This window comes from Phaethon aethereus, assembly GCF_964289735.1.
Source record: "Phaethon aethereus genome assembly, chromosome: 8".
Classification (NCBI taxonomy): Eukaryota; Metazoa; Chordata; class Aves; order Phaethontiformes; family Phaethontidae; genus Phaethon; species Phaethon aethereus.
Window position 1 is genome coordinate 11,710,982 of NC_138584.1, and position 25,395 is coordinate 11,736,376.

The 25,395-nt window shown below is 36.9% G+C and overlaps 1 protein-coding gene across 1 annotated transcript in view; it reads left to right on the top strand.

Annotated features, from left to right (window-relative positions):
- CAMSAP2 (calmodulin regulated spectrin associated protein family member 2) overlaps positions 1-25,395 on the top strand; it is an 87,915-nt gene that overhangs the window by 56,287 nt on the left and 6,233 nt on the right. The window contains exons 6-14 of the mRNA XM_082002751.1: positions 158-299; positions 3,510-3,649; positions 13,675-13,768; positions 14,835-14,928; positions 18,686-18,756; positions 19,257-19,326; positions 20,152-22,360; positions 23,466-23,602; positions 24,158-24,378. Coding sequence (XP_081858877.1) covers positions 158-299; positions 3,510-3,649; positions 13,675-13,768; positions 14,835-14,928; positions 18,686-18,756; positions 19,257-19,326; positions 20,152-22,360; positions 23,466-23,602; positions 24,158-24,378 — 3,178 coding nt within the window. The remainder of the gene's footprint in view (positions 1-157; positions 300-3,509; positions 3,650-13,674; positions 13,769-14,834; positions 14,929-18,685; positions 18,757-19,256; positions 19,327-20,151; positions 22,361-23,465; positions 23,603-24,157; positions 24,379-25,395) is intronic.

Here is a 25,395-nt window from a genome sequence, read left to right on the forward strand (position 1 = left end):
GGGGCATAACATGAATAGTTTCAAGAAATTTAACACTGGGACTATTCAGCTATTTATTGAATACTGACTAACAGAGTGTAAAACCTACAGTATGAATCTCTTTCTTCATATGTTTCAGAGCCTTTATCTGTCTAAACTTCTTCATTCTGTGTTGTAGGCTCGTTACAGGAAGGAGCAAACGTTGCTTAAGCAGCTGCCCTGCATTCCATTGGTGGAGAATCTGCTGAAAGATGGTACAGATGGTTGTGCTCTAGCAGCCCTGATTCACTTCTACTGTCCAGATATCGTTAAACTGGAGGGTATGTCTAACATGTCTTTCAGGTTGTATACACATGTCCATAAAAGTTGAAATGTGTGTTTGATAACTATGTTAAGGAAGGTACTTAAATACTATATACAAGAGGCATAATTTGAGTGTGGTGGGTTTAATATTAACTTTGTGCCTATTTATTTTTACATTTAAATAAAAGGAACCAAGTTGTCCTTCCATGTTGTGCTTACTTTTATGTTATCACACTAATATAAACATACTAAGATATATTATTGCAGGTCTGACTGTGGCAACATATTTGCCTTTGTCCTATGAGACTTGAAACCACCTGGAAAATTCTTATTCTTGAAGCTGCATAAATGCTTTGTTGTGAATCTGGGCAGTTACAGATATAAAACATGGAAGAGGTTAGGGTTAGTCAAGCTCCGCATAGATGTGCTACATGGCCAATAGTTGCTCTGTGTTCTGTGCTTTTAGTTCATCTGTTACCTATATAATTGGTAAACAAAAATATATCATGTAGAATGTATTGGTGTCCTGCTTTACTATAATAGCAATTGTCTGTGATGATGAGCAGCTTCATCTTGTTCTTTTGCTCAGTGGCCTGGGTAAAGTCATATCTTCCTCTTGGCAACTAAGAGCCTCACGTAGTTGTAAAATATCTTGGCAGCTAACACCCATCATTTTCTGCCTGTGTTCTGTCCATGATACCTTTGATGTCGTGGGAACACTTTATACAGAGGCATCCTGAGAAATCCAGGAGTGCAAACAAGGGTATAAAGCTTGCTAAGGACTGAGATCTGGAATTCATCTGCACAACCACTTTATAGGAAGCTTCCAGCACAGTAGGCGTTGAAGATGAAAGACAGTAAGATGCATGCATTCACCATTCTTCTTCGGCTTGTGAATTTTGAGAAATACAACTTTCCATTTACATAAATGTTGCAGCCAAATATATACTATGGTATGCAATTAGGGAAGAGTTAAAACTTGGGTAGTGTTGAATGGGGATAACACCTAGTTCCTTCTTACTGGTTTAGCATGACTGAAAATAAGGACAGTCTGAACATCTTGTATACCTTGTGTGACCACATATATACTTACCATCAGATTCCTCCAGCATCTGACTTTAAACAAGACAAGGCGCTTGTCATTTTTGGAACTTCAGTTTTAATGTTCTTTTTATGTGTCCTGATGTCATCTTCCCTAAAGATGTATAAACATGCGTGTCATTGTCTCAGGAGGAAATTCAAGGGTACTCTGAAGCGACTACAAGCACCTTAAAAGACTTTACCCATCTCCCCTATTTTTAAATGTCATTGTCGATGCACGTTAAATATCACTGAGATTTGGTTCTGTAATGGAACTGGGGAAGGCAGGTAACAAAAATGCATATGCAAAAATGCTTAAAAATGCATTAAAAAAAAAATTAGAGTTCTCTGTAGTCTGAAATAGATTGTTTCTTCTCATTAAGACTATTTAACTTTCAAATCTAGGTTTCCTTCAAGGAATACAGGACTAGAAAGGACTCCCTATGTCAGTGAGTCAAGAAATTGGCTATTTTATGAAATTATATAATCCCTTTAATTAATTTATCATGTTCTGTCTTAAAACTGTCTAGCTCTTTTAAAATCTGTGCTCTGCTTACCCACTGTTGCAGTGCTCCATTTTTGACATGGTTCTATATCTTAATTCTTGTTTTCTGCCTAAATGTGCTTGTAGCCTGCCTATGTGCCTTTGTTGTTCTTCCAGCAGTGCCCTTTGGCTGGAATAGCTTCTCCTAATCTGATGTCTACCTTTTTGATATATTTTCTTTCTCTTGTTTTGCCCAGGCTACTGAACTAAGCCTTTTCAGTTTCTCCTTCTGAAGTGGTTTCCCATTCTTATTATTATCCTCAATAGTAGTCTTCTGCAATTAGTCTAGTTTCAGTTCATCTTTCTTGAATATGGATGGTTTAATTGTACACAGAAATCCAGACTGTCATCTCATTACTGCGTTGTACAGTGCTTCTCTATCACTACTGCAGTTAAATTTTCTGATACCTTTTAGCATTATGTTTGCTTTTTTTCATAGCTGCATGATGCTGAAAGCTCGTAAATATCTTTACGTCGGCTAATAAACAGTACCTTCCTACTCTACATCACTTTCAACCAGTGAATCGAATTAGAATTTCACTAGATCCAAATGCATGACTTCGCATTTTGCATTACTAAATTTAATTCCATTTCAGTCAGTTCAGTAATTTTTTTTCACGTTGATCATCATCTGTGGGATTGGGATGATGGAATATGTCTGATTCCCTCAGGATGGGAATCCTTATCCAGCTAGCATCAAAGTAGGTTCCTTATCTGAATAAACCTTTTATCCTAAACAATTTAAAAATGTTTTGTGGATCTCTGTCATACATTGTTGCTTTAGGGATAAAATCTGATGCATACTCTGGAAGTATATTTCATTTTCTTTTATTCCGTCCTTCTTTTTACACGGAAGTTATTATTGCCACTTAATTTTCCAAGAAACAGTCATAAAAGGAGAACAGGAGGTTAGCTGAGCATAAACAGTGTTCAGAGAATACTAGTATAACTACACTAGTCTGTTCACTGCTACCACTTCTTTGTGTTTAAATAGCACTTTCAAACAGAGTGATGAATCATATATCAGAGGCTTCAGATCCTTGTAAAACCTCATATCAAACATCTAAATCCACAAAGACAAATATGTAAGACTAAACTGATGCTGGGTTTTGGGAAGATACAGGTTTAATAGCATTAAAATGTACTCTCGGGTCCCTCTGCAAAGACAAAGAACTAGTATGTATGGAGAACTTTGTGAAAGAGCATACGTTTTCTACTGCCATTGCTGTATAGAACATCTAATTGAAAAAACGTATATTAGTCATTAAATACGGTTTTTCATTCTATGGAAATAGCAGAAGTTACAGCATAACTTCCATTTTCACAAAAGGCAAAGCAGAAAAAAATAAACTTGTCAATAGTGAAAAAACACAATTTGGGTTTAGAAGAATGTCTAAAGATATAAAAGTGCAAAGATAAAATATAGAGTTGTAATTTCTTAAGTTTTTGAAATGGAAAAAGAAAAGCTTCGGGGGGGGTGGGGGGAGGGGAGCAGGGAGGGATGCCTGAATTTATCCAGAAAATGCTCCGGAATCCACAAAAGCAAAAAGCTCTTTTCTGCAAATCTCTGACTATAACGTTTGCTTCTGTTCTTCCTTTTTAGATATTTGTTTGAAAGAGACAATGTCTTTGGCTGACAGCTTATATAATCTACAATTGATTCAAGAATTTTGTCAGGAGTACCTTAACCAGTGTTGCCATTTCAGTCTTGAGGATATGCTCTATGCAGCTTCGTCAATAAAGGTAAAAAAAAAGAAACTAAATAAAAATGCAAGCAGCCCCCACAGGACTGTTTTGCTAATGATATAGTTAATATTTTTTGGTTTGCTGCTATATGGCTGTATGAAAAAGCATGTTGCATCTCTTGTGGTAATAGCATTAAGTGGTAACACTTAATTTCAGCAGCATGTAAAACCACCTTCTTCTGGCAGTTATGTTGTTCTAGTAATTCAAAGTATTTTAAAAAGGCACTTGTAAAAGTATTTATAAAAACTTCAATTTTGTGCAAAGCTATTTCACAGTTTACCTTCTTTCTTATTAATTGTTAGTTAAAGCATATGGTCAGTGATATTTCTGTTAAAATGTAATACTGATACGTCTTAGTTTTAATTTATTAAGGCTTTCACAAAAGGACAAAATACTGAAGAGTTGTTTATGGAATTATTACTCACCCTTCTTACTCATTTCTGCGTACACAATAGTTTTATGATTTTTAAGCTTAAAGCTGTTTCACTTTTGTAGAAGTGTAAACTTCTGAGTTAATTTCATTGAAAAATCTAACGGTTTTATGCCCAGAACACAAACAGGAACAGAATTCCAACAAATACAGTTGTTTGAGTAAGCAATGAAGTGTTTTCAGTCATTCTAAGATTCTGCTCATTTAGAAAGAGAAAAAAAAAAAGTTTCACTTATTGTGTAACTTCTTAAGCCTGTGTGGAAAGACAAGGAGTGATTGAATTATTTCTTGCCTGACTGTAACTTTAAATTTTCTCTCTTGTGTTTCTCTAAGACTTTATTCTATATAAAACTTAGTTTGCTTAAGGTTCTTGTTGGCCTGCCTTTAGGGAATTAAATACTATTTTTATGTAGTCAGCATATCCATTGCAGATGGGATGTAATTGGTTTCTAAATATCTGTGTCATTTCACTGCTTTTATGATCTTTACAGCAATCTCACAAGTTGAGTCACAGAGGCCAGAGCCTGAATACAGCTTTGTTGTCTCCTGTAGGGTTGAACCCAATCCTTTTCAAATAAGTAATGAGCTGCCAGGGTGAGTAAGGGCAGTGGGACCAGGTCCTGTAAGTCTAGACTATTTAGCTGTTGCTGTTTTATTTTGTGTATGCAAAATTGCGTAGTGACTGCTTTCAATCAGCTTTTGGTGTTTTTAAATTTCAGATACAGTAATATACTTACCTACTTGTAGAAAGTCTGCTGCATTGCAGTCTCTCTTGCCTATAGTTTCCCAACGTATGGTCCTACAACCATGTTCGCTGGTCTTGAGTAGGACTCCTTTGCTGCATTTTGATTGTTTCTCTCTGCTTACAGATACATGGCATAAATGGAATTCATTATTAATTGTCATGAATGAATCCAAAGAATAATACCATTTTCATAGTACTGGCTTGAATTATTTCTCAAGGCAGTATGCACTATGAAGCTTCAATTGTAAAAAAGTAACAATATTAAAAATTTGGCCAATATCCCAATGCATCAGACTTTACACTTCTAAAATGCTACAGGCTCAGTAATTTTGCTGTTTTTGAACACTGTTTTTAGAAGGGATTTAGATTTCTTTCAAAGATTTAGAGTATTTCTAGAACTGAGAAGGCCCTTTTGTGATCATGTTTTTACACGTTGCTGTGGTGTGGATACTTATTTAGATGTAAATGCTACAAAGAAAGGCTGCCAAGTTTTTCTTCTAAAACTTGGCACAGAAACTTTGGCTAGTGCTATAAACTCAGTTTTCCCAGTGTTAAGAATTAATTTGCTTTCAAAATAAATTCACAGTTAAAGGAGCTCTTAGTTTTCCAGTGCATCTGATTAGAGTAAGTTTTAATAAATGTACATATTCTCCAAAGAATTTTTTTGTCACTTTGAAAAAAACTTGTATTGTAAGTGGTTAATTTAAATATTACACATTGAATTAAACTGGTTAGTAGGAGTCACCTTTATCCCAGTCTACAAAATTTATATAATACCAAGATTTAGGATTTATAGAAGCATCTATCTTTGTTTCAGGTCTTTTTGTTAATCAGCAAAAATTTCTATTTGTTTTCGGGGTGACTCATACTGCACAGTTGGTGGCACTATGCTTTTGGTTAAGAGTCTGTTATGTTCATAGGGGTGACAGAAAGAATAAAAAGAACCAAACTGTTGATATGTTTCTGGAAAAAGCCTCGAGGTGGGGGGAAAATTACAGCTGTGCCTTGTGTGGTCCTAGAAATTACACTAGGTATCCTGACTTCATGCTAGTCCTTGAGAAGGAAGGGAGCAGAGGCCCTTTATTTTAAAGTGATCAAGCATAAAGTACATATGTTACATCCTTTACTGGGCACACTGCACTGTCCTGTTATGTTACATGAGGGTAGATACAGAAATTTAGTGTAGGACTTGACCAAGGTGATTGTGCCCACAGAAGCAAAGTCAGATTAATTTAAAACTTCACTTTACAAGCATCCAGTGTACTTTATACAGGCGCTTATGAAACTGTTGTCTTAGTTCTGTTTTAGCACAGAGCAGAAATAAGCTTTGTCTGGATTTCTAGACAGCTTTAATGTGTCATAATTAAATGAAGCAGAAAGTAAGTTTTGTTGCTCCTCACTTGCCCATTCTCCTCTAAGAAAAATACATTTGTGAAGTTCTTCATAAGATGTTTACTAAGGCAGGGTTACTGGTATTAAAGAAAAAAATACTTGAATACATTCCATGGATGCTTGAGGCAACACTAAGGGACCATACTGGTTCCTGACTGTTTTCCTTTGAGACACGCAAACACAAGTAGAGAGAGATTACATAAAAATAACAACGTTTTCCGAATCATACCTGCATATTCAATAAAAGGAAAGAATAGAGAATCTTAGATCTCTCTAGTTGTGCATATTGCTTTTTTGCCCTGATCCTCTCTCTTCACTTCTGTAAGCAGTTTTATCCTGAGAGAGGGTGGTTGTTTTTTTAAATATCGTATTCTTTACCTGTATCTGGGAAATTACATAGAACTGAGAGAGATGTTTTATTGTGTCTTGACAAGCCCATGTTCTGCCTATTCAGAGAATAAGTTTTTAGAAACAGAAGGACTTGCATGAAGTGCCATCACAGGAAGCATGAACCACGCTGCAGAACAGTAAAGACTTCTTTACTGCTTTGGCCCGAGAGTTGATTAGCACTGCAGTGTAATAGTCAGTATGTAGCATTTGTGGCTTGAATAAAGGTGTTATGGAATGTTATTGGAGGCCAACCCAGTGGCCTCCCAGAAGTAGGGGGTCCCCAGTGGCTTTTGGGAAAGTCTCTCGAGGGGTCACTTGTCCCTTTAGGTGTGTGTATATACATACAATAGTGTACTCTCTGTCTGCATATAACAGCTACTGCCCTCATGGGTGTGGTTAGGGTTATACAAGCTGTTGTTGACACTAGCATGTGCTGATGACACACAGATCTGGCCAGTTCTGCTCTTCTGAGTGTGGGGTTCTTGGGGATTCAGCAGGGCCACACATCTCCAGCCTCTTGGTTCTTGGGAGATTTTTATGTGCTGCCCCTCAGCTTGGACGATTCCTCTCTTTGGATGCTGTTTTCTGATATCTGCAGAGTCTGTTCCCCCAAACTCATACAGAAAGCACATTTATTCAGAATGAAAGCTTTTTTGAATGTGAAATGAAGCAAATCTGAGAGATGATTCTCGTCTCGTGTCTGTGAAGGGCATTCCTCTGACCTAAATGTAGGCCAGGCTCTAAATAGTGCAGAATCACAACTAAGCACGTGGAATAGGTACCTTTTTTTTGCATGTAGTTACTAACCAGAGCAGACAGAACAAACATTTGTGCTGTCAAAGGCCCGGTAAGCCAGCTGGAGAGGCTTGTTCCAGAACTTCCCTTTTTCTTTTTTTTTTCCCACTGTTGAACTGAACAGGAGAATATAGTATCTAAAGGATTGTTTTATACTAAAAATATTTGTTGTATTTGAACATTTTGAATACTTGCACTTTCTGATGTCATGTTGATGGTGACTTTGCAAACAACGTAAGCAGAAGCTATAATCGGCATCATGTCCTCTGAGATGTGAAAAATAGTGTTCAAATACTTCACATGGATAAATCCTAGAAATTAAGGGCTACACTATGTCCACAAGTGTTGTAGAGCTTTCCCTCCGATATCAATGAAAAAACCCACTGCCAATCAGAGTGCTAACCCAAGCCTGGATTTGAGCTGAAGTCACTGTAAGTGTGCGTATGGACTCCTTAAGGACCTGGGAGAGCGGCTGGCTGTGGTTGGTGAGGCAGTTAGGTACGTATGGTGCAGGTCGGTCCAGGGATTTGATTCCCATCTGACTGGTTTAAAAGGATTCTGGATCAGGATTGAAAAGGAAGATTCACCCAGGGAACAGTTCTTTTAAGAGAATATTTCTCTCCTGAGAGGGACCAAATGATCCTGACTCATTATTTAAAGGGAAGCAGCATGGTTTCCTTTCACTAATGTTAGTTGGCCAGTTTTCCCACTTTGTTCTGGTCTGAAATAAGACATACTGGAGTTTTCAACTTGAGTTGTTGTGGCAGGAGGTAGGACAAACTGGTAGTGCATGGGTCATACACAGATCTGTAGTTTGGCCTTCTCCAGAGAGGTTAAAACACTCCAGTTTTCTTCAGTCTTGATGCATGTTGGCGCTTTTACAACATAAAAACTATCACTTTGCGTTTGAGGTAACTTACTTTCCTGGCCTACTGAATGGAGATTTTAATGTGCATCATGATATAAATTTTACAGTGTATTTTTATGTTCATTTTTCGAGAAAATGTTTGTTTTGAGAAAATTCCAAAAAGCCTCTATGGCTGCTTTTCCATTCAATTTTAGTGGATTCAAGGCTGATATAAATTATTTGTATCACTTGTATATATGACCTTGTAGTTATTATTCTATAAATACACAGATCCAAAACCTGTAATTACTAGAAGGATATCATTTATTTGAAGTGGCAAGATTGGATGTACTATTTCTGTTAGCTAATTTGATTTAAAAATTAATTGTGATTTTTAAAATTGGGGAGGGGGAATAGAGGTATTAAAGAAAATAATTTATCTTTTCTATATAAAATTTTGTAAAGCAAGATAGCTTATATTTCCCTTTGATAGAGAAGCAAGTAATGACTTCAGATTTTATACTCAGAATATGGGAATATTTTTTTCTTTCAACGGATGATCTTCCAAAATCTGTTAAACAGATGGATTTTTATGGTACAGTACCAGAAGGTGCAAGAGATAAAATGTAATCAGTCGTACAGCTGACTACATGCAACTAATGAACAGTCGGCAAATATCAAATTGAAAAAAAATTAAATCAGAATGTAGCTAATAAAAGCATCTATGAAGCTGCGAGTCTGCCATCTGCTGTTCAGTCGTTTTGAGCCAGGCTGAACTGCTCAAAGCTTAGTTATTTTTTAGTACTATTAAAATACTGTTACGCTTCTTGAATATTTTTATGTATAAGTGCATGTGGTAATCATGTGATGAGCTATTTAAACTTTTTTCAGTATAATCAAGGCAAAATCTGTGGAAATAGTATCTACATTCTTTCTAGCCCTGGGTAACAGGGGATTACTATACAGACCCACAGTTAGTTTTTAAAAAAAAATTAAGGTACTGATCATCAGTCTTCCCCTTTGATCATTATTATTAACGACCATTTCTGACTAAAAGTAACTTGTGAGAAAATGCAGTTTCCATCATGATGCTTCACCATCAAACATCTAAAGTAGCCTCCGTTCTAACCAGGCTGTGCAGCCAACAGTTTCATTTTTACCTCAATAAATACTGGTCTGGTGATTTTGGAAAAGCCAACTGTCTTGCAGTAACTCAGGACTGCATAGAAGATATTCTCAGAAGGAATGTCTGAGTCCTTCATAAAATAGTCACACTATTAAGTGCAGCATTTCAACAGAAATGTAAGAAATTGGAATATTTAAATATATATTCTTTCGGATGGGGACAATGCTGTGATTGTGCCTGTATCAGAAATAGTGTGGCCAGCAGGAGTAGGGAAGTGATCGTGCCGCTGTACTCGGCACTGGTGAGGCCACACCTCGAATACTGTGTTCAGTTTTGGGCCCCTCACTACAAGAAGGATGCTGAGGTGCTGGAGCGTGTCCAGAGAAGGGCAATGAAGCTGGTGAGGGGTCTGGAGCACAAGTCCTATGAGGAGCGGCTGAGGGAACTGAGGTTGTTCAGTCTGGAGAAGAGGAGGCTGAGGGGAGACCTCGTCGCTCTCTACAACTACCTGAAAGGGGGTTGTGGCGAGGTGGGTGTTGGTCTCTTGTCCTATCACTGGTTACTTGGGAGAAGAGGAAATGGCCTCAAGTTGCATCAGGGGAGATTTAGATTAGATATTAAGAAAAATTTCTTCTCCGAGAGGGTGGTCAAGCATTGGAACAGGCTGCCCAGGGAGGTGGTGGAGTCACCATCTCTGGAAGTGTTTAAAAAACGTGTGGACTTGTCACTTCAGGACATGGTTTAGTGGGCATGGTGGTGTTGGGTTGATGGTTGGACTTGATGATCTTGAAGGTCTTTTCCAACCTTAATGATTCTGTGATTCTGTGATTATAACATTTTATAATTAATTTTTTGTAGTAAAAGAAATTCAAGTTTAAAAGTTTGAGGGGAGGTAAGAGGAGTGGGAAATACTAAGAGAAAAATTGTAGAAATTATGATATTTTGAAATTGTAGTATTAAAAATCATGTTTTGTCTGAGAAGTACAACTGATTTTATGTATATTGCTACCTAACGAAATCAGTGTGTGATGCCAAAATGCTATGGTTAACATTTTCTTTGAATGGAAAAGATTTTGCTGTGAACTTTTCCTCCTTCAGTTCTGTTGTGCTGAATAAGCAGAGACAGGGTTTTTCCTAGTCTACTTATAGCTTGTCTGTATCAACTATGGCAACATCTGGCTGATCCCTTCACCATATACTAAAGTGTATGAGCAGCTTTCAGTCTAAGAAAGTATCCCTTTCCTGGAGAAAAGGCTTATCTACATTAGAAATATTCAGGAAAAATAAATCTGAATCAAAAGTGACAAATAGATACTTTAAATTTACTTATGCAGAATTGAGGTTGTCTTTTTTTATTAAACACCTGTTGTAAATGTTTCTAAAAGAAAGATGTTCTTAACACTAATGCCTGTGGTTTGTTTCTGAAATAAAATGATGTTTTGTTTGGAACTTCTGTCAAACATTTGCTCACACTCCAAGATTTGAGGTACACATTGTTAAGGCAACAGAATTAATGCAACAATGGAATTTGACATTTGAGGGACTGAAAACGTAGTGAAGCTGTCAAAAGACATCTTAAATGGAAGTCTTGCATAGTCTGGATAAAACTTTTAATTTGAATACCTCCTCTGTGAGCATACACCAGCTGTGCTCAAATAGACAGTTAAACATTGAATGTGAGCAATCTGAATATGTGCAAACATGCCTATTTATTTAGCTGTGCAGTAGAAAGTTAATGGGTCCATGACAGAATGCGAAGCAGTTTTCTTCTCTTTCCTACTGGATCGCAAAAACTTCATCTTTTCTGCCTAGGTTTTCTTCCCCTAGCTGGTGAATTGACAACAGAAGAGTTTGCAGCCTTAAATGCTTGAATCAACCAGGGGATTATTTTCACCGGACCAAGAAAAAGTTAAAATAGAAACAGTGTACCACTGGTTTTACTTTCTCAGAGTTTTTCTTATTTTTGTCAAAGAACTGTCAGCTAAATCATTTGCTATACTCTTACAAATCTGCAGTTAGTTGGCTGATATTTAATACCCCTCATTCTTCTAAAATCCTCCTGAAAAGAAATAACATATATGTTGATAGGTAGGTCTCTTTCCTACAAATTTCTGTGAAGTTGAATGAGTAAATTATTTATAAGTTTAAACGAATTTTTAAAGACTATATATGTTTATTTCAGAAGCCCAAACACAGTTCTTAGTCTGCACCAAGGCTTCAGAAGGAGACAAATGAAGGTCTTGCTGCTAACAAAGGGCTGGAAATTAGAAAAATGTCCTATGCTCTGCTAATCTGAATGTTTAACATATATAAAGATTGCTCTATTAATATGTCTATGATAGCAAAGTTTATACTGAACATCATTTTCAGTCATATAGAAAATGTAGAAGCCAACTCCAGTCTAAAAAAAAACAAAATAACAGCTGTTCTTGGTCAAACTGAAAGTCCACCTGGCACTGTATCCTGTTTCCCACAACACTTTGCCAATGGCAGAAGCCAAAGCAAGTATGGAAGACCAGGGCAAGCTGTGGGTTTTATTGTGAATAGGTTTAAGAATTCTTAAATTCACAACATTAATTAACATCACATTAATTAATTAACATCACAATTCTTAATTCACTACATAATGTTGTGCCATGTAACGTTATGTACTCAATGGACATCCTTTACTTATAAGCAGATTTTTTTCCCCTTTGTTTAAAAAAAAAAAAGGGGGGGGGCAAAGTGATGTCATTGTTTGCTTTTTTCCCAATCAGCTCTGATTTTGTGTTGCCACAAAACTCAGAAGAGACATTGCTTTCCTTTGAAACTCTTCTCTGAAGCAAATAAATAAATTCCTACTTTCCCTGAGAGGTTCTTTTCACTTAATTCCATTGTCAAAGAAAAATAAAAAGAGAGATAGCATCTGATAATTTAGTATAGAAATGCTAATTTTCTCAAGCACAGAAAGTTTTATAGGACCAAATGTTAAGAAAGCTTTATTTTTAAAAAAGGTCACGTGGAAATATATTACTGGGTTTCAACATCAGTTTATAAATTGTAAGTGCTCTTGAAGTTGTTGTTAGTTTGTAAAAATTAAACCAATAAGCTTGTTAATTTATATTTTCTCTTTTAAGTGCATGGAATGTTAAATTAAAATAGCATAAAGTGCAGCAAATAAACCGGATGTTTGAAATTATTCAGTGTTAATGACATGAAAAAGGTGACCAAGGTCACTCACTTTTCTAAGTATTGTTAGCCAGATGTTATTGTGTCTTATAGCAGAAAAACTTTTTAAAACAAACTGTTCTAAAAAGTTGTTTAATTAGGGTTTCCCAACTTAATGGGGAAGTAGAGGTTTGTATTGTGTGCGTTTTCAGCCTTTGTATGAAGAGTGACACAAGCCTGTGCACTTGCTTGAGTCAGCTCAGGCCTGTCTGCCCATTGCTCTCATTCGGTTGATATTTCTAGATATGAAGTAGCACTGAACCATATGGACATAGCAGCTTAGGACCGTGATCATTGGGCATCTGAACTCTTCAGCCTCCACAGTCAACAAACCTTCTGGTCTTTTTGCACTCCTAGCAGAAGCTGCTGCTCCTGCTTCTGCCTGGTTTTCCTGTCTGGATTTTTTTGTTGTAGTTCGTGTCAGCAGCTGTTTCCTCCGTTTCACCTGTTATACCTCTTGTGTTAAATCTGATGGCTCCCACACTTCTGTGTTTCAGAGCTGTGTAATGGGAAAATACAGCAGGGAGCTATATCAACAATATATTAAGTGTGCATAAATTATTGGAGCTAAAATCTCATCCTAACCCATACTGAACAAATGCTGCTGCTGGGTTTTATTTTGCATGAAAGACTTGTAAATTTGGGTAGATCTTTGCAAATGTGGCAAAAAGCGCATGCTTGACACAAAGGCCTAAATCAGATTCCAAATTCTTAACACTAAAACTAAGGGCTGCCAGAGTTTTTCATGCTAAAAAGCTCTGAAAATTTTATTGCCTAGTCTTGCATAACAATGGCCCTTTCACTACTCTTTTTTTCCACCCTTCTGGTACCTCTCTGTCCTGCCTGCAAGACATCAGGCCTGAGCATACACTTCTTAAGAAACATTCAACATTCAAATGGTTACTATCTGGTCGAGTGATGTGTATTAGATAGTTGATGCTACAGATTGGTCTTACTGATCTCATTTTCTAACAAATCAGTAGAGAAAAGAATGATGAAAGCTGGATGAAATGCAGAGACATATCCCAAATGCTCCTTAATCTATTTATTTGTAGGCTTGTGTTTTAACTTTTTTGGTTTTGTTTTGTAGAGCAACTACATGGTGTTCATGGCAGAATTGTTCTGGTGGTTTGAAGTAGTGAAACCATCATTTGTACAACCTCGTGTTGTTGTGCATCCCCAAGGTAATTATATTAAGGATCATTTTTAATATGTATGTGTACAGATTGCCATTGTGTTTACCAATACAGTGAATATTTTAGTTAACAGGATTTGGTAGCGTATGACCCCCATAAAGAAGCAGCAAAGTACTCTTCCCTCGTGTTAATCTTCATCTCATCTCAGAAATCATGATTAGGTTTTGTTGTCTATTACCAAAAACTCATTTAAATTGTTGTGGTATAAGCACTTGCAAATTTTCCTGACCTAAACAAGCTTAGAATCCGTTTATGCCCATGCAGGGATTACAGACATAAGGAGCCAAGAACAGAACTAAGCCTGAGGAGCTTGTATTGCTGAGGAGAAGATACAAGAGAAAGGAATATAAATCTGGGGAAAGGGGGCAGATAGTTAATTGTAAAATTGCATTTGGTACCTGACTGCAACGGCAGTCTTCCATCAGTAAATTGTCAAATTTTAAAATCCACCTCTCGGGTAAGCCTTGAGATCGGTTAATGAGTGTAGAGTCATTGAACTTAAACATTCATACAGTAGCGCTGTGACTGTCTCTCCAACAGCTAGGAAGAGATTTTCGTTGTGTGGCTTTTGTACCTCTTTTTCATTTATATGCTTTATAGCATATACAAATCTCATTTAAATCTTTTAAATATTGCTAACTAATTCAGGATATGACCAAAATACTATTTTCCAGATGAAAAGTCAGTCTGAGGGTTTGGGGGAATGAAATTTTCTTCCAGAAGAAGAATATTTATTTTCGATAAAAAGATTGCTTGCTTTTAATTTTGTGGCTCTCTTTTAGTTTGGTGGGGGTTTTTTTTTTCCATTATTTCTTTCCTTGCCTTTTCTAGTAATTTTTGTCATTCTTCATTCCTTGAATTAGTGCCAATATGGGAACTTTGGAGGAGGTAAAGCTGAAAGGAAGTGACTGAGTTTTAATCTAAATAATGGAACCAATTAATAATCTTTAAATCTTTGGAAATAATTACATCAGATTATTTCAGACAGCTTTTCTACTGTAGATTTTAATGGAATACTAAACTATAATAACTTGAACTTTGTTCTTCCTGGCAGCTGAAACTGCAAAAGATGAAGCTTCTGCTCACAGCTTGAATGCTAACAGAAGAAATTATGTGGATGGCCCATCTGGTTCTGACTTCATAGCCAGGTAATGTCAGAGAATCACTAGTGCCGTTTCACAATCTTCTCCTTTCTATTCAAAATCAAACACAATTTTTATTTAGTTCCGTTGCCTTTTTGCAATGCTCAAGTATTGAGTTACCAAATATAATCTGTAGAATTTTGTTGAAGATCCCATAGTTCAACTATTTCCCCCACTGCCCTGTTGCATGGCAGGCAGCATGTTCGTGTTTGTACAGTACATGTCTGCCACTTGGGCAGCGTGCTGTTGTCTTACCCGTTTCCAAAACAGCCCTTACCATTCAGCAGAGAAGTGTCACATGGCTGCCTTGTCCTCTTCAATTTCATGGGGGGCCGCTGACCAGGTCTGCTCAGAAAGATCTATTTTTCCAGAATTCACAGCAAATTTTCCAAAAATGATAAAGTAAACAAAGATAACAGCAAGAAAACCACTGAGTGATTGTTTTAGTTTGGTCTGGTTATATTACTTAACTACTGTGAAGGTCAAATAAGTAAAAATAAATACTTATGCTATTATGAACTTCCCAAGTCTTGTGAGCATCAAGAATGGAAAGCTAACTGCTTTATTAAATATGTTTTGCATTAGTTACATTTTTGTAAATATATTTGAAACATCATTTTTAGTATTACTGTTACAGATTTGGAAGCAATATGCAAACATCCTATTTCCCTTGTGTTGTCTAGCTGATCATACATTTGAGAACAGGAAGAAATTGCATGTTAGGCCTTCTTTTTAATCTTTTTTTTTTTTTGACAGGGTAAAGAAAGCCTTTCAGTGATCTGATCCGAACACAGGGGATGAGGGGTAGCATTGCATTGTATTTATAATTTGGGGGCAAAGGTTTATTGGTTGTGTCTGAACTGACGCAGAGGAGAAAGATAAAATTAGCATTTTAATTGGATATTCAGCACATTGTTGGTTTCCAACCCAGCTAATCCTATTCAGCCTTTTCTGTTGTTTTTGGATGGGCTGTGGGGTGTTTGGTTGGTTTTGGGGGGTTGGTTTATGGGATTGGGTTTTTTTAGTATTTAGGAATCTATGCTGACTTTAATCAGGGAGTAATAGTTCTTACTACCATTAAATGCTGTGATTCCAAATCTTTTTTTCTGTGTGTATCTGAAGCATTTCCCTTATAGACAATGAAGTTGTTTTAGTGTAAACCAAGCATATAAACCAGGAGAACAAGAAACTCTACTTCTGAACATATCTTTTGCAACAGGAGTTCCCAAGGCCATTCGCACCTTGCAGAGCCACTGCAAGCAGTCCAACAAAGGGCTTGTAACTATGACTGTCCTATAGAACAGAGAAGGGTGTGCAGTAAAAATCACTACTTGTATGTGGCTTCCAACCTGATGTCCTCCCCTTTATGAACAAAACTTCAGTGACTTATCTTTTAGAAGTTCTGTGAAGATAGTAAATCGTATGTCAGTTACAACTGAAAACAAATTAAACTAAAGAAACAGAGTTCTGTGCCGTGCTTATTCTTGTGCTTTAGTGATCACTGTGGAGAAGATGTTCTTTAAATGTAAAGAAAGTTAGTAGGTGAATACTAGACACCACCACAATTGTAGCTATCGGTACTCTCTGTAGCCTTGACTGGGTAAAAAAAAAAACCCACAGCTGAAGCCATTAACCATGCATTTATCCCTGGCCTAAGAAATTCTGTCAGTAACATATTTTTTTTTTTGCATCTAAATAAATCCATCTTTTTTTTAAAATGTGTACATGTTGTTTGTGCAGATGGTTCTGGCCTCTAAACCGAAGAGGACTGATTGGAATTTTTACGATAAGCATCTGAATTCAATTCATAAACACTTACAAAAGCCTTTACATTTCTTAGTGCCATTATCATTCCAGATTTAACCCTCAAGTCCGTAAGTTGCCACCAATGTGTTTTGTAATATTGCTCATGTTTCCTGAGACTTATTCAGAGATACAGAAAAAATCCTTGTGAAGACCTTATGGGTGGTGGATTGTGTGTTGTACTAGCTCATCACAACACTGTTTTAGCATCTCTGCAGGTGATGGATATGGTTTTGTGTTGGAGTATTATGAGAACAGTCCATCAATAATAGAAAGAGCTATATCTTTCCTTGTAAACCAGGGTACTTCATCCAACGTAATGATACTTCACTGCATTGTAGGACAAAGGAGGGGCCTAAGAAGCTATCTCAGATGGTAGGAATCTATCACACAGGCCGCAGGTTCCCTGGCAGAACAGACCTGGCTGCAGGATGTCATGGTCCTGGCCTTCCTCCTTGTCCCGACTGTGAGTTCCTGCCCCCCTGAGTGTTTGATATTGTCGCTTCAGTCCACAAAGACAGAAAAAACTAACCCAGTCGGAAAAAGGGAATGTTTTTTCTGTTGGCTTAGCTTGTTGAAATGACTCAGAGGATCGGATGGAGAGCCAGATCCAGCACAGAGGAGGGAGTGGGACTGTGGCGGCAAGCAGTTACGATGTCCGAGGTTGCCGTGGAACCACAGTCATGGTGCCAAAATCAGTCTTTTCTTGAGGGAAATTGAAGTGCATAGATGTTCTTCGTGGTAGCAAATTTTCAAAGGCTGCTGGATGAAATTTTGAAAGCATGCTTTTCTTTTAAGGTAACTTATGGATATTATATATATAATTTTTAAATGTTCACAGAAATCTCAAAAGCCATTTAAAACAGATACGTCGTGTAGCTAGTGTGTAGTGTTAGCACAAAAAAATCAGGAATTTATGGGAACCTATTTTGAGTAATTTATTATATACTTACATAAGATGCTTTTGTAGATTGTAAAACAATTTTTTTCTTAAATTGATGTGAATATCCTTCACACAAATACTACTTAGAAGCACTTCTACAGCATACTGTGTATATACTGTAAAAGCACTAAAAAAATATTTTTAAAATTACTGATTGAAAAAAGGGAGTTTGGAAGTGTGCTCTTCAACTCAGCGAACAAAATTCAAAGCATGAAAGATTTAATCCAGCTTGTTTTTGAAGTCTGTCTTCTTTAGAAGTGTTTTACATACAAATGCATGCCTCTATGCATATGTCTTTATTCTGATCCTGAAGAAGCGCCTTGAACAAAACATTGAATTACATTAATCCTATTCTGGATTAACATAGCTAGTCTATTACAGACCTTCTCTATGAACCAAAAAAAAGTATCTGTTGTAAGTCAAAGCAGGAAATCTTTGTAACTACTGTTTAAGTAATGAATATATTTTTTGTATTTATAAAGTCATGTCTATCACAAAATCTCCTTTATCCACTTCTAGTGCATGTTGCAGTCCAGACACAAAGTAGAAGTCTCAGACTAAGCAACTGAAAAGAGATGCATGAAAAGTATGTGCTATTAGCTGCAGTCACTCAGTTTTGAGGCCTGTAGGAACTGCCTCATTTTGTTCATGTTTATGTTTGAGGTTTTTGCTAAAACCAAACCTAAAAATGAGAACCTTCTAATAATGACATTTTCATGAAATAAATCAGGAGACAAGTGTGTTAACTAAACTAAGACTGCTCTGTGGCCGTTTGTGTAGGAGAAATACCTTTTTGACTTTTTGGTCTAGCTGCATTAGGTCCAGTTAAAGGTAATAATAGTGTTCTCTTTTTAGTTAATACATTAATATTGCAAGAACAGAATTACACCTCACTTTTTTCCCCTGTCACAAAGAATAAATCTGTTTTTGTGTTGTCCCAGGACATGAAGTCTGGTTGCCCTTTTGTAGTGTGGCTTTTGATGTATTACTTCTAAGTTAATGTCTCTTGCTTTATAGATTGGGAAGTCCAACTTATATACCATCTCACCAACTGCATACACCCCAGCAGCCTTATTCACCTGTTCCAGGTAACAATTTAGAAATGGGTGGAAGAGGCAATGAGACAAGGTGTCATCCGCTGAGTAAATTGCTATCTTGCTTATAGTTATTCAAACATTATTTATCTAGAAATTACTGGGAGTGCTTTACTAATGAATGAGTTCTGTAATTTATAAAATGTACAAGTGGGAAGTTTGTGTTTGTTTCTCTTATATTGTGTATTTTTTTTTTTAATTTGACTTCTGTTTTGATTATGTGGAATATGGCTTACAACAAGTATTTGTATTATATTTTAGTAGTATTTGTAGAATATTTTACTCAATATTAAATCCTTTGAGGGATGAGGGATATAATATATATTCAGGATTAAATTGACTCAGTTGCTCTACTTGTATTCTCAATATAAAAATACGGTTTTTTGCCATTGCAGTGTTCTAAGTAGATAAGCAAACTTGTTAAAGCAACTGAAGGTCATGTTAAAATAATTTTTCATAGCAGTTACCTTGGGTTCTATTTTAATTTCACTTAGGAGTCATCAGAAGGTCCACATCAATGTCTTATGTAGATGGATATGTAGGGACATGGCCCAAAGAAAAAAGGTAAGTAGTCTTACCATACCAGTTGGTTAAAAAATTACTATTTATTGGTCATAAATAGTAATAAATGCTCCATTGTAGTTTGGATTTTCAGAATCCTGTAATAAGAGTTCTTGTAATGACTTGCAAAAGTAGAAAAAGAAAGAGAAAACTGTCATAGTTCAAGAACTCTGTAATAGGAAATGAACTTCAGAAATAAGTGATCTATTTTTTAATGTTGAAATGGGGTATAACTGAGATACTGTAATTGTTGGCATTAAATATGTTCACATTTACTTATCGCAATCAACTAAAAATGGTAAGAGTAACATGGCTAATGAGCTCAATAGTATTTAAACTTGCATTATTTTGTGAATAGTAGGAACAATCAGGCTGAATGTTTTGTTTTTCAGTTAGATCGGTCATAAACTCTTAAATCTGTAGGGTGTAAACTAAAGTTAAAAATGATAAGAGTGGTGGGTTATTCAGTAAAGTGTAAATTGTGTCTCTCTTCACACTTTTCTTCTAATCTACTATGGCAATTCCTATATTCCTAAAATGCCCAGAATTTATTCCAAAGTAATAAAAAGCATTGGCTTTCTCTGAAGAAAATCTTGTCATATTCGATTTTATTGTGCTTTTTAATTTTTTATGTTTATATCTTATTTAATATACAAATATGTATGTATATACTAATATTATATTATATTTGAAGCTAAGCAAAATACAGTACACCTAACAGTGCCTTTAATACTACAATCTTAAAATAATTTTAAAACCAAATGTGACTATTTCATTATTATTAACCATGAGTTGCGCAGTTATTTCCTTTATTCTAATCTCTATTAGGTCATCATTACATGGAGTTTCATTTGACATTTCTTTTGACAAAGAAAAAAGCATTCCAGTACCTACTTCAAACAGAGGAATTACTAGGTCTGTGAGCAATGAAGGCCTTACAGTAAACATCAACCGCATGCCAAAACATATTAGAAAAAATCTGTCCTTCAAACCAGTAAATGGAGAAGAGGAAAATCAAGATATTGAAGAGGAGAACGACATGATAGCTTATAAAGACACAAAGGCCAATCAGTCTTTTAACACTAATCAAAAAAATGCCAATGAGAGCAGCCACTACAGGTTTCCAAATGGAGCTCTGCAAAACAGGGCAGTTCTGGATGATTTTGGCAATCAGATTGAGACACCAACCATTGAAGAGGCTTTGCAGATAATTCATGACACTGAAAAATCTCCCAGAGTTACCCAATCAGACCAAATTACAAATGGGTTCTTTCTTCACAATCAGGAAATGAGCATCTTGAATTCAAACGTTAAACCAAATCAGTCTACGCCTGACATAATTACAGACTCCAAAGGTGCTCTAAGTCCTGTGACTGACAATACAGAAGTAGATACCGGAATACATGTCCCTTCAGAAGATATTCCAGAGACAATGGATGAGGATTCTTCTTTGAGAGATTATACTGTAAGCATGGACTCTGACATGGAAGAACCATCTAAATTTCTCCAGGAATATGACATGCGAGCTAGCAATCACAGAGATCAATTAAGTCCATGTCCCAGCTCAGTAAGTACTAGATCACAGGCAGGCAGCAGTGCTTCTTCAAGTTCAGGGGTTAAAATGACCAGCTTTGCAGAGCAGAAATTCCGGAAGTTGAATCACGCAGATAGTAGAAGCAGTGGAAGCAGTTCTCAGAAAACCACACCAGAAGGTTCTGAGCTGAACATCCCTCATGTGGTTGCTTGGACTCATATTCCTGAGGAGGCATCTGTTCCTCAGGGAAGAGACACTACACAGTTACTGGCTTCTGAAATGGTACATCTTCGGATGAAGCTAGAGGAAAAGAGGCGAGCCATTGAAGCACAGAAGAAGAAAGTTGAAGCAGCATTCACAAAGCAGCGGCAAAAAATGGGAAGAACAGCATTTCTTAATGTTGTGAAAAAGAAAGGTGATGGAGTATCACCTCTCCGAGAAGAAGCAGCAGGGGCTGAAGATGAGAAGGTATTCACTGACAGTAATCAGTTGAAAGAAAAAGAAACTCAAAAATCAGATGAACAAACTAAGACTTCAGAACTAATAAAAGAAACCCCTGAAAATTCTCATGGCAAATGGTTAAAATCTCCTGCTACTTCTGTGGATGCTGAAAAGCAATGGAATTTAGCAAGCCCCTCAGAAGAAAATCTTAATGAAGGAGATATCTTAGAATATACAAAATCTATTGAAAAACTAAACTCTTCCTTACACTTTCTACAACAAGAAATGCAACGTCTATCCCTTCAACAGGAGATGTTGATGCAGATGAGAGAGCAACAGGCTTGGGTTATTTCTCCTCCTCAGCCTTCTCCTCAGAAGCAGATTAGGGACTTTAAGTCTTCATCAAGGCAGATGGGAACTCCATCTCCCATTGCACCTTTCTCACAGGAATCTCCTCGCTCTACACATCAATCTCCACAGTCTTCCAACAGGAAGAATGCCTCTTTCCACATTAAAATGCAAAGGACTCCTAGGCCAAATGAACTAAAAATAACACCTCTAAATCGTACCTTGACTGCCCCACGGTCTGTGGATAGCCTTCCCCGTTTGAGGAGGTTTTCTCCAAGTCAGGTTCCTATTCAGACTAGATCATTTGTTTGCTTTGGAGATGATGGTGAACATATAGGTGAACCTCAGTTAAGGGGAAGTCTTTTGAAGGAAGTCAAGCCTATGGAAGAGGTAGCAAAAGGAGGAGGACCACAATTGCTGAAACAGTGTGAACAGAAGTTGGAGGAAAAGGAGATTAAGCCTATTGAATCTAATGTTTCTGAAGTATTATCTCAGCCTGTCACAGAAACGGTCTGCCTCACCCCAAATGAAGATCAGCTAAGCCAACCGATTTTACCAACACCAACTCCCAAAACAGCTAACTTAATTGAAGTTTCCCTATCAGATTTGAAGCCACCAGAAAAAAATGAAGTATCTGTTGAGAAATATGAAGGTGAGAGTGATAGAGAACAGTTTGAGGATGACCAGAAAGTGTGTTGTGGATTCTTTTTTAAGGTAAGAGAACTAGTGGATGTGTATGTCTGCTATTAAGCTTCCTTTGAAAGGGAACTTCTTAATTCAGATACGGATTTCAATGATGACTTTCCATGGAAGTCAAAGCAGATGGTTCTGCAAGTCTAAATGTACAAGCATATCTTTTGCACTTGGTGATTAATTTGGCATCATAAAAGTGGTGAGATTCTACCATACTGCAGTTCTGAGCATGCCATAGTATCCCTTTCCACTCATAGTTGTGGAAGAGTGCTTGGAATTTTTGGTGAGGAAGATGCGTGCTGAATGTAGATTAATTTTTAACATAAGCTTTGGTGACCTTAATTAAACATGCTCCCATCTCGCCCTTACTTCCCCATCCCGCCTCCAAATTTAACTAAAAGTTTTTGAAGTACCTAACAGCCTGCATTTTTTTAAAATATGGAATGTCTCTGAGTTGTACTTCTGAGAGCCTTTTTCCCTCTCTCGACTGGGAGGGAGAGACTCCCTTCTGAAGTTGGTATGTGAGAGCACTCCCAGTTGTCTTATTAAAGAGTTAGATTCAGATAGGCTTTTAACTATAATGCACATTGTAAGAGAGTGGTCTAGACGTTTAAGGCTGTCAAGATTTTGAATTTACACCTTGGAATACCCCAAAATCTTGTATCACATATGTGAGATGTACCTTGCTTGTCTGGAAGCATTCCTCAGTTCTAACAAAACACCTGGCTTGGTCAGCAGAGGTTCCTTATATATGCTGCATAGTTACTGCGTGTTGTGATAAATTACCTTCATCTCCATATATATATAATTCTCTGAAGCTGAAGACAGAAGTTTTATGCAGTGTGGGATCTGACTCTAAACTAAAATTTTTCACTTAGCAAGCTTTCTTATATCAGTGTTGATTTTTATGTTTGACTGAGGAAGGAAAAATTCCTTTATGAAAAGTCTTTAGTAGTCTTAAGAAAAATCTTCTAAAATAAACTTCTTTCAAATACTGCAAAAGTATGTTAGGATATTGCAACCCAGTGTACAGAATTAAGTGTCTAATGACTTGGCAAAATCAGCTGCTGAATTCAGAGATGTTAATATTTTTGGGTCCTTTTCCTTCAAATACTGTTGCTGCTAGGATGATCAAAAGGCAGAAAATGATATGGCAATGAAACGAGCAGCATTACTGGAGAAGCGTTTGAGAAGGGAAAGAGAGACTCTGCTTCGAAAGCAGCAGCTGGAAGCAGAACTGGAACATAAGAAGGAAGAGACAAGGTAAAACTACATGTCCTCGTTCCAGTGATCAGTAATGGTGAATGTAAAAATGTCTGGTTTAGTTAAAAGTGTAACTTCCACGTCAAAGAATTGCATCTTCATATTCCAAGGTATTTAATCCTAGAGCCAGATGTGCTGAGGAGCCCAGCTGAAGACACGTGCCAGCTGGTCCTGCAAAATCAGCAGGTGGCATCAATCTGTAGCTCAGACTCAACGGAGGAGCACTGCTGGCCTGAGTGAAGCTCCTCAGAGCACTACCTGCCTTGCACTTTGTATTCTGAGGGAGAGTGTATAACTTTGGACTTCTTTCTGCACAAATGCACAATAGTCACTCTGTTACAGCAGTTAAGTGGATAAACATGGTCTTGATTTTACTAGTAACAGTATCCCAAAAAGTTTAAACTGTCTGACAATTGTAAAAAACCAAGTTCTTCGTACTGATGTCTGATAACTCTGACGTTCCAAACATCTGCTGCCTTTGTTGTCCTCTCTGTGCTAGCTAAAACTGTTAATTTGGAAAGTTTCTGCTGCTGATTTATTTGATAATTTTTTTAGACGCAAAACAGAAGAAGAACGTCAGAAGAAGGAAGATGAACGAGCACGGCGAGAATTTATTAAGCAGGAATATATGAGAAGGAAACAACTAAAGCTCATGGAAGAAATGGATACCGTCATAAAGCCACGTTCCCTCTCAATCAAACAAAAAAAGCCACGTCCAAAATCTATTCATAGAGATCATATTGAATCACCTAAGACACCAATCAAAGGTCCACCAGGTAACAAATGTTCATGTGGAAAAAGAGTCTGTTCATGCTAAAACACCAGCTTGTTTTATGGTACTAACAAGCACGTGCATTTATGAGTGTCTTGTGCTAAATTGAAGCTGCACGTGACCAAACTGGAAAGCAAAATTTGCTAAAAGAAATTAAAGTATTAATGTCACTTACCTGCTATGCATGCATGCATATATCAACAAATAAAAACGTTAGCTGTATGAAAACCCAGTGGAAGCACCGATGTCTGTTGCAAGTTTCATACACACCCGTGTATTCTTCACTAATCTCTTCTTGCACCTGTAGAGCTAAGAATGAATAAAAGTTGGGAGATAAGAGAGTGATAAATAAAATGGTGATTATAAAGTAAGAGTACCTAAACTCCCGCTTAATAGAGATAAAATTAAAATAAACAAATTATTTTTGGATTTCATGTTTTTCCCTGTTTCATTCGCCTACTGCATGTGTAGTTATGAACATAGCAACACTAATCATGTGGGACAATTTAGCATTCTTTTAGATATCACATAATTGCAGTAATGTTTGTAAAAAGTAATGCTGATTTACAATTAGGAAAAAACTAACCAGGCTGCTCAGTCATCCTTTTTCTTATAGCATCGTATAGCCTTGTTACTCTGCTGCATTTTCTCCAGCTGCTTCCCTCCATCTTCCAGTGTAACTTAAAGTATTCCCTTAACACCTTCAGAGAATGCATCCCAAGCTTTAAATTAAGTCTCTTAAGCTCTCTTTCATGAGAACTTATTAACTTTGATTGCATTCTTTGATTTGCATAGCACCAGTATTCCCATGTCCATGCTCCACATTAATGCCTAGTCTAAGACCATCCCAGGTGGCTGCAAATGGCTGGGTGTCAGCAAGTGTTTAGATGAAGTGCACCACATATGCATGCAGGTATATCATGTATGGGTGTAAGAGTCTCATATATAGTCTCTTGCCGACTTTCTGATGCTGGTGTTGCATCTAATGAACAGACTCTACTACTTGCATAAGTTTATAAGC